The 9,059-nt window shown below is 39.6% G+C and overlaps 1 protein-coding gene across 1 annotated transcript in view; it reads right to left on the bottom strand.

Annotated features, from left to right (window-relative positions):
- The window catches only part of si:ch211-158d24.2 (multiple epidermal growth factor-like domains protein 9), a 30,214-nt gene that overhangs the window by 16,970 nt on the left and 4,185 nt on the right, over positions 1-9,059 (bottom strand). Inside the window, exon 2 of the mRNA XM_035659169.1 lies at positions 8,427-8,631. Within this exon, the coding sequence (XP_035515062.1) occupies positions 8,427-8,631 (205 nt within the window). The remainder of the gene's footprint in view (positions 1-8,426; positions 8,632-9,059) is intronic.

Genomic DNA, 9,059 nt, shown 5'->3' with positions numbered 1-9,059 from the left:
TATTGCCAATTTATGTTTCTTGCAAATATTCTTTATGCTTAATACTGTCAGGATCCAGTTTTTAAAGTGGTTATCCCACACAGCAACACTACACAAAAACAACAGTCGAGTTTCAAACCAAAATATGGTTTATGTAGGCAGTTTGAGTGAGGGGCTTAAAATACAATATTCCAGACCAACATAGATATTTCCAGAATATTTTGGGACACATGGGAAACCCTGTACTGTGATATTTTGTACATTCCTGCACCAAACTGTACAGCTACCATTTAAAACAGAAGTCATATTGTACACTATTGTTTTATATTTTTTTCACATATCATTGTCAATTTTCTATTTATGCTTCTTGACTTGCAGTACTTGTTTTCATCTTTATTTATATTTTCCTTGTTCTATTCTTATATACCAAGGCAAATTCCTTGTAAATGAAAACATACCTGGCAGTAAACATTAGTCTGATACACTTCCTTCATACATCAGGCTGTGATGAGAAACTGTTTTATTGATTTCTTACTACTTTTTTTTTTTTTTTGCCTTTATTGATAGGTACAGCTGAGATAGACAGGAAAGGGGGCAGAAGAGCAGAGGGGATGACACGCAGCAAAGGGCCACAGGTCGGATTCGAACCCAGGCCGCTGCAGCAACTCCGTATATGGGTCGCCAGCTCTACCGACTGAGCCAACCGGGCGCCCGATTTCTTACTATGTTTAAGTAAAAAGAAACTCTTGTTATTCCCCGATCAGCAGTTAGAGTAAACAGTGAGAAGCTTGAAGCTGTGATAAAGCCTGCAGGGGGTAGGAAGGATTAGAAATAACTTCCATTTACACATATTAACCCCAGGCTCATTACAGAAGGAGCAGTGATGTGATGAGAAAGGCAACCTCTGGGAGTGCTCCTTGCCCTTTTTGTCCTTGCTGTGACTGACTTTTTTCTTTTTGGATGTCTGAGGGATTTCTAGGCCTGTGATTGGTTGATCAACTATTCTAATCATTCAAACCTACACATTGAAACTTCAATACATGTTTTAGCTTACAAAAGACCTTCATCAAATTGCAAATACTTTGCTTATGACAGCCACCAATGGAACTATTTTTGACATAGGAGATCATTTTGTGATCAGTGTAACTTTGTCTTGTGTATAAGCAGCATGTCAGCACCTTGAGCCACACTGCCACTACAATCCTCTATCACTGTGTACACTCTAATACCAGATAGTTAATTCAACTTTTATTAAACTGATTACAACAAAAATGAGTAAAGTAAAACTAACTAAATTTTGTAAGTTAAAAACATTCCTTTTTTAAGTAGCTTTAGTCATTTTAAGTGACACTATCTTAGTTTTGGAATTTTCATTTGTACTGTGAAAACAAGGAATGTTTCTGTTACTTACAAAACTAAGTTAGTGTCACTAAAATTACTAGTACAAGCTGCTTAATCAAGAATCTTTAACTTACAAAATTGAGTTTGTGATATGACGTAATCTGTTTCAACAATTTTCTTGAGTTATAATAATTACAGTGAACATTCTCATTTCTGTAGTACTGAAGAGACAGCCTGGTCTACAAATCTTGTTCTCCAGATTTAAATTTATTCGGTACAGACCCCCCCCCCCAAATCTTCTAATTTCAGTGAAAATTTCATTTGTGTTGCAAAAGTGATCATTTTCACTATCTATTAATTAATATATACTATAATAGATAATTACAATATCTGTCAAAATATTGCAATATGATGTTACCATGCAGTCCTAACTCAAATGAAACTAAAAAATAGAAATTACTGGAGGACAGATTATTATCCTGTGCAAAGATGAGGCTTGAATGAGATGCTGAAACCTCCTCCCTCTGTGATCACTAATCCTGGTGTTAATGTGTGCCTTCTTGGCCGGGAGGAGGGGGTTGTTATTGTTTTGGTGTGATTTCACTGCTCTGTGCAGATCTACATGTTAAGTAGGTCAGTATTACATGGGCGACAAAGCTTAACCCCATTCTGCGGCAGCTGGCCATCGGGCTGTCACTGGTGTCAGATAAGAGCAAACATCCTCTCTGCAACAGGGAAGTGATCACGGGAATAATTAACTGGAGGTGAACACTCGAAATAAACAGGGAACTACGCTAAGCAGGTTTAGTTGCATTGCCGTGTGAGCAGCCAAATCCAGAAAGGGTGTGTTAGGCAACAAAGCTGAAAGACATGTGATCTGTTCTCTGCTGACAGTCATTATGCTAAGCTAGCTCAGCTAAACACATCCCACCTGTGTATAGGAAGTGCAGGGTGCACGATTTCCAAAATATCAGACTATTCCTTTAAGAAGAGTGACACTCCTAACACAATTGTGTGTTCAACTGTAGAAAGGCCTCTAAATGAACCGCTAATTTACCAAAAACATTACAGTATAATACATAACTAATAGGCATTTAATCAAAGAGCAGTACTGGCCCTGCACATGTGTACTCAGCACTGAACACCCAGCCACAGATGGGGCAGCGCAGTCAGGCACTGCAGGTCCTCTGAGTACAGCCATCAGTCAGAGACTCAGACATGTGGCCCTGCACTCCACTACAGCAGGATGCTGCGAATCAGCTCACTGTTTCCACTTAATTAGGCAGCGACACACGTTCACTCAAATGCTCGAATAAAAACAAGTGCTACACTTTAACCTTATTCCTGTACCCTGTTTAGTTGGCCATATGTTTGATCTTACAGACATTTTAGCCAAAAATATGAATTCAGGCTTTTTCAGTGATTTTTCTCTGTCCCCAGCACTTATATGATCAGCAAATACAGTCAAATAATACCAAACAGACACATAGATGGCAACAACGCATCCACTGCAGAGTGACACAGAGGCGGAAACATCTGCACCCACGATCAATATTTCATTACAGAATGTGGCGCCTTCCGTACAATATGGTAAAAAGAATTGCCTTACAGACAATGCCCACAGGAGCTGACCCAAATACAGCACTGATACAACTGTTATGACAGATACAAGTGGTTAATACAGCTCTTCTGTCAAATATTGGCATGACCTAACTCAACAAATTGGGTAACAGTGTGTGTCCATTTTAAATCACATAACTTGCGGAATGACTGCAGGCGAAATGCCACATTATGAGAGGACAAGAGGGGGAAATCTCATTAGGGATGTTAAGAACATTGAATAAGGATACAATTACAGATGGCACACGGCTTTAAAGAGCTGCTAACCCTGAAGGAATTTCATTAGTCTGGGTTTCGGTGAGGTTTAGTGTCCCAGGACACTTGACAATTGGTTTGGCAATATTTATGTGTGCCACTGCCACTGATTAGTGTTTTATTACCCAACATTAACACAGTTGATCCAGGACATACGGGGAAGTGTTTTAATGGAATATCTGAAATACCTTAACAAATAATGGATAACCTCATGAATCTAGTGATCCCTTGACTTTCCTTTAACACAGTGGTTCTTAAACTTTTCAGAAGCAGAAAAAAGTTCACACTGACCATTCCACAGTGTTCTTGCAATCCTTATCAATAGGGGAAGCAAAACTAATAAAAAAGGATCCAGGAATTGTAGTGAAATAAAGGTCAGCACAATATCATTAGCAAACTTTTGTTTATTTATTTTCCCTACATAAACCATATTCCCTCAACTTTGTTTCACTCCATATTTTTCCCCTGTTCATACACAGCCCACCTGCAAAGGCTCTAATGCCCCACAGTTTGAGAACCACTGTTTCAGCACCACCATGACGTTAAAATTGATGGTTTTTTGTGAGATGTCTCAACAACTATTGGATGGATTTGATCCCCTGAATCAATGAATGAACTTGCCAAATTGTCCAAATTTCTGTTATGATTTAAATTGACTTCCCCTGTATGACAGAAAACTATTTTCACACACAGTGTAAACTGCTGTCAGCTAAAGAAGAACTTCCCCTATCGAGGCAGTGAGCATAGGTCACGCCATTATCAGCAATTCTTGTGAAAGGTGAGTTAATCAGCAACCCCAAGCTACTAAAATTAGCTCAGTGCTTGTTTGTACTGATGGCTTGCTGTTTCCCCATTTGATTTACCCACTGGGATCCACGCTGTTACAGAGCACAGTGGGTTGTTAGGCAGCCTCAACGTCATACTCCAATGGTGAGAATAACTAGTGTCATCACAGGGCAAAGTAGAGTGCAAATGCAAAGTACAGCAACTTCCAGTGCATTTTGAAATTCAAATTCTCTTCTCAAACAGAACTTCTTGACATCAGATACATTCTGTCTAAGACTGCCATTGCAAATAGGCATAAACTAATTTGTTTGTGATGCTAAACAATCAAGTCTAATGCAAAGTTTGAGTATATTGAGTGATCTTTACGCAAAATACAACATGTCTTATGGCTTCTTGTGCATTCTGCTTGGTTGAGGTTAAAAGAGAACAAATTGATATTCCATTCTACTATCTATCTACTGCTGAATGACTATGCAACTATTTGCTCTAGAGAGGTGATTCAAAGGAAGTGATGCGGAATTCTGATGTTCACATTGATGTTTTAGATAGCTTTTAGATTACAGTCAGTTGCTGCTGGAAATATCTCCTTGTGATGTCATGCCATCTACTGTATATTTGGTCAGATATTCAGACAAACACACGAACACACAACAGGAGTGACTCAGAAATGTAAGGGACATTCTTAAGAGGAGCACAGTACGTGTATGTAGCAGAGTCAGCATCACAAAGCCACACACAAATTCAGCTCTCAGGTTTTTTACACCAACAGAGAGTGTTTTAGAAGAGGACTCTGTCTGGCTTTGAGCTATATATTGTACTGCGATTACATAATGTGGCCTCAGACAAACTGAGGGACTGCTTCATAACAGCTCAGATGGAGTTACACATGTGTGATTGTTTGTGTTTTGAGAACAAATATCCCAACTTTTCCCTCAAGCTATGCTGTCAGTCTGCTCCCAGCTATCTGGAAGTGAACCTGCCTCTACGGCGTGTGTCTATCAACGCTCCTGATAAAGGTTTGAAAAAAGAATGATGGAGTGAAATCATAAAGGCACACTGGCTAAGTATTAATTAGAGGGTCTGTTACTTAGCCTATGACATTAGGTAACCACTGAACTGAAGAACAGATTAACATTAAGCTACCTGCACGTATCCTACACTGTATCCTGTTAGCCCCTCTGGACTTTTGTTCTGGGGCTAGTTCCAATTAAGGGGAAACTTAAATCTATAAAATATAATGATGTTTCAGACAAAAATGTAAGCTTTGTGTCAGCAGTTTGTCCCTTTCCTGTTTCACAATGACAACTCCCTCATACACAAAACCAGCTGTGTAAAGAAATGGTTTCCCCAGTTTGGTGTGGAAGAACTTGATCAGCCTGCACAGGGCTCTGAGCTCAACCCCACCCAACACCTTTGGGATGAACTGGAACACCGACTGAGAACAGACCTTATCCCCCAACATCTGTGTTGAATGTGGGCAAATCCCTGCAGCAGGTCCAAAGTTTTGCGCAAAGCTTACCCAAAGGAATGGAGGCTGCTGTGCAGTAGATTAAAGGTTATGCCATTTTGGAATAGATAGAAACTCATTTTCTTTCTTGCTGAGAGTTAGATGAGATCAATGTGACTCTCATGTCTGTGTACTATATGTGTAACTGGAGCCAGCAGCAGGTTTAGCTCTGTCTAAAGGTAACAAAATGTGTTTACTAGTTCACTAATTAGCTCTTTTAATTAAAAAAAGTCTTGAAACAGATTACATCAAAAAAATTTAGTAACAAACGCTTAAGTTAAAAACATTATTCCCGATTAAGTAGTTTTTACTAGTAATTCAAGGTGACACTAACTTAGTTTTGTTACAGAAGTTACAGACCCATTCCTGATTATGTACTTTTTACACTGTTTCACAGTACAAATAAAAATGACAAAATTAAGTTAAGTAATTAAGTCAAATTACTAAAGCTACCTTACCAAGAATGTTTTTTGTCTAATTACGGGACTTTTCATTAAAAATTTGAATTTACCTGCAGGTTTGACCAGGCAGGATGAGATGTCATGATATACTGACTAATGATACTAATGAAGACAGTAAACTAATTCAAGGTACCGAGATGTGTCAGTTTTCACAGTCATTGCAGCGGACACAACTAAAGTAGCACCTGGCTCTAGCTTGGCTGGATTGCCCATTACTTAATGGGAAAGATACCTAAAGCAGAAGGCCGGGGGGTAGAAAAGCTGGCTAATCTGTGTAACTCACAGTGATAAGCTCCTGAGGGGGGCTAGGCTAGGCTAGCAGGGTTAGCAGTGTCCAGGCTTGGCTCAGACTGTCTGAGAAGGACTGTATTAGGTGTGTTACTTTGTGAAAGCTCGAAGCCCTGAAATAACCCTGCTTCTTGCACCTTCACCTACATCCCACTGAGCTCCACACACAACATTTTAGGCTTAAAACATGAAAAAGACATCCTGCGTTTGCAGCAATTTAGCTTATGTAAGCCTATACTGTGACGTATTTTTCAGAGCATGACAACACAAATCCTCCACACACCGTGGACATTGACTCAAGCTTTTCAAAAGCAGCAGCATTCCTTTTCATGGTCGGAGGCAGAAAATACTGACTCTATTTTTACCACGTTCCTAACCCACACATGCAGCCTCTTTTCCAAGTCACATTTCTTGTGACTTGTGGAGAAGCTGCACGGAAGGCCCGCTGTGTGTTTTCTGGCTCCGAGTTTGAGGACTAAGCAGGGTCTGAACATTCGACAGCCTTCAGGGAGGTTTGCGGGATGATGGCCTGACTCAGTGGGCAGAATAATGATTATTCAGGCCTATGGCGTTATGATGAACATAACGTCTGAGCAAAGCTGAGCCCCAGAATATCTTCTCTCAGTCTTTATGAGGTAACGAACACTAAATCACAGCAGACAGTCTGTTTGGGCTTGGCAGGCCACAGCACGTTTACTGCTAAAGACAGTACTCCTTTAAAAAGATGAACTTTCAGGTAGATCACACATTTTATAGAGGCAATGTCTGGCTTTGTCATGAGAATCCACAGCACACATAATGCATACAGCCAGGCTACAGAAAAACGATACCTGAAAATATTTACTAATACTCAAAATAAACCTCAACCATCTGATAAAAAGGATTTGTTACCAAGTTTAGATCACAGAAACACAATTAGACATTTTTCCGTGGTGGTGCAGTGGTGGCCTGTCAGTCATACACTGCAGTCACTATGTGGTCAACCCACTGGTTCTCATTTACTCAGGAAGGCTGGGTGAACTTCAGTGTTCATACACTTGTGTGCTTGCATTACAATTAAGCTTGGTCCACCATACACTTGTAAGCAAATAAGTCCAATCACAAGCTTTTTATGCAAATCAGGTCCAAGTTCAACCAGTGTCTTTGGTCCACAGCAATATTCCAGTAAAATACTTAACTACCAAACACACAACATGTGTTAAGCTTAGGTAGCTTAAAGATGCCCTCCAGACATATATTAATAAGACAAATATACAAGTAGTCTACTTCTCTACTTCTACTACTACTTCAAGTGTCAAACTCTGCACATACATCATTCTGCACAGTGAAAAAATTCTAACACAATACAGAAACTTAGTTAGTTAAACCTAAACATAACAATTTCTGTTTCTTAATCTACGCTTGGCTGCCAGACAGTTTGTTATATAGGCCCAGGATCAAGCTTTAAGAGTTTACAATGCAGATCCAGGAAAAAAACCTGGTTGTTAAACCTACATTAATCCTTTTTTGTCCATCTGAGGGCAGTGGAACAAGCTGTAAACACAACTTCTGACATTTAATCAACTTATAAAGTTGTTATGGCAAAAGGGATTTCAAACTGCTTATTTACACGTCCAGCCGACAAGGAGAAACATTAGCATTCATTTGGAATCATGTTTCAGGCCATCAGTAGAATATAAATCCTACATTCAATTCCTGTTAGCTCGGTTTTCGGTCTCCACTATCTTCTGAGACAAATCTTCCTGTTTAGCTGCTATATGCTCCCCTATGTCTTTCTGCCACTTGGTGCTAAGCAGATATAGTACAGTGGGTTTATCTGAGCTTTTACACAAAAAACAGCTGCCTGCTGATGAGAGCTGTGAGACGGAACCAAATAGTTAATTTGCGTGCTATAAAACTAAAACAATGAGTTTATGAGATGTTCACAGACATAAGCAGCTCCTTTTATTTAACACAATCACTCAATTCTATGTTAATATAAATGTTTTGATGATTGCAGCTTTACCCGCTCATGTACTAAATCTGGCGAAAGTTAGATAGTGTTGTCTAAATACAAATTCAATCCAATTTATTAGACCCTTTCCAGTCAAACACAGAATAAAAATGTCTCTTCAATTACAGTGTGTTGACACAACAAACATACACCTCCAACATGAAAACCCAACAGAAAGCGGGGGAAGTGGCCTGACCTGTCACAGAGGTTGTTGATTGCACCAAAGGAGTCGCAGGTGCAGGGCAGGCATCCGCTGGTGCCGTTGGTGAAGTGTCCCTCCTCGCAGTCCTCGCACTGCAGACCGGCGTAGCCCTGCACACACGAGCACTGACCGGTGCTCTGATCACACTCATCCGGGTCCAAGATCCCCTCACCACCACTGCTGCAGTTACAAAGGCCCTCTGCGTGGATGAACAGGGGTGTCACAATGAAAGGGAGAGACATGGGGAAATACTGTATGAGCTGTCTGAACAATATGTGGTTATTTACATTTTATTTTACTTTATATGATTTATATTGCATGTCATGTACATTTTATGTGACTTCTGGTTTTATTGTATAAATCTAACCTGGGCCATTTTACTGATTGACCAATTATACATTTAGCTATTAAAAAAGCTATTGCTGGCTAATCTGCATTAACTGTGGCAAGATTTGCATTGGTAGAAAACTACTATAATGATATAATAATTAGAAGAGACCCTATGCCTTTATTATTTAGAAACGTAACCAATCATTTTATATTTAGCTTGATTCCTTCTCTCTAAACTGTTTCTCAAGCTGCTTACAAATGCCATTAGAGCCAGATTATCCGTCTCATGTACTATGT

This window comes from Morone saxatilis, unplaced genomic scaffold (genome assembly GCF_004916995.1).
Source record: "Morone saxatilis isolate NCDOM2014 unplaced genomic scaffold, NCSU_SB_2.0 Contig16, whole genome shotgun sequence".
Classification (NCBI taxonomy): domain Eukaryota; kingdom Metazoa; phylum Chordata; class Actinopteri; family Moronidae; genus Morone; species Morone saxatilis.
Note: the sequence above shows the minus strand (reverse complement) of the source record. Positions and strands in the feature narration are given on the sequence as shown.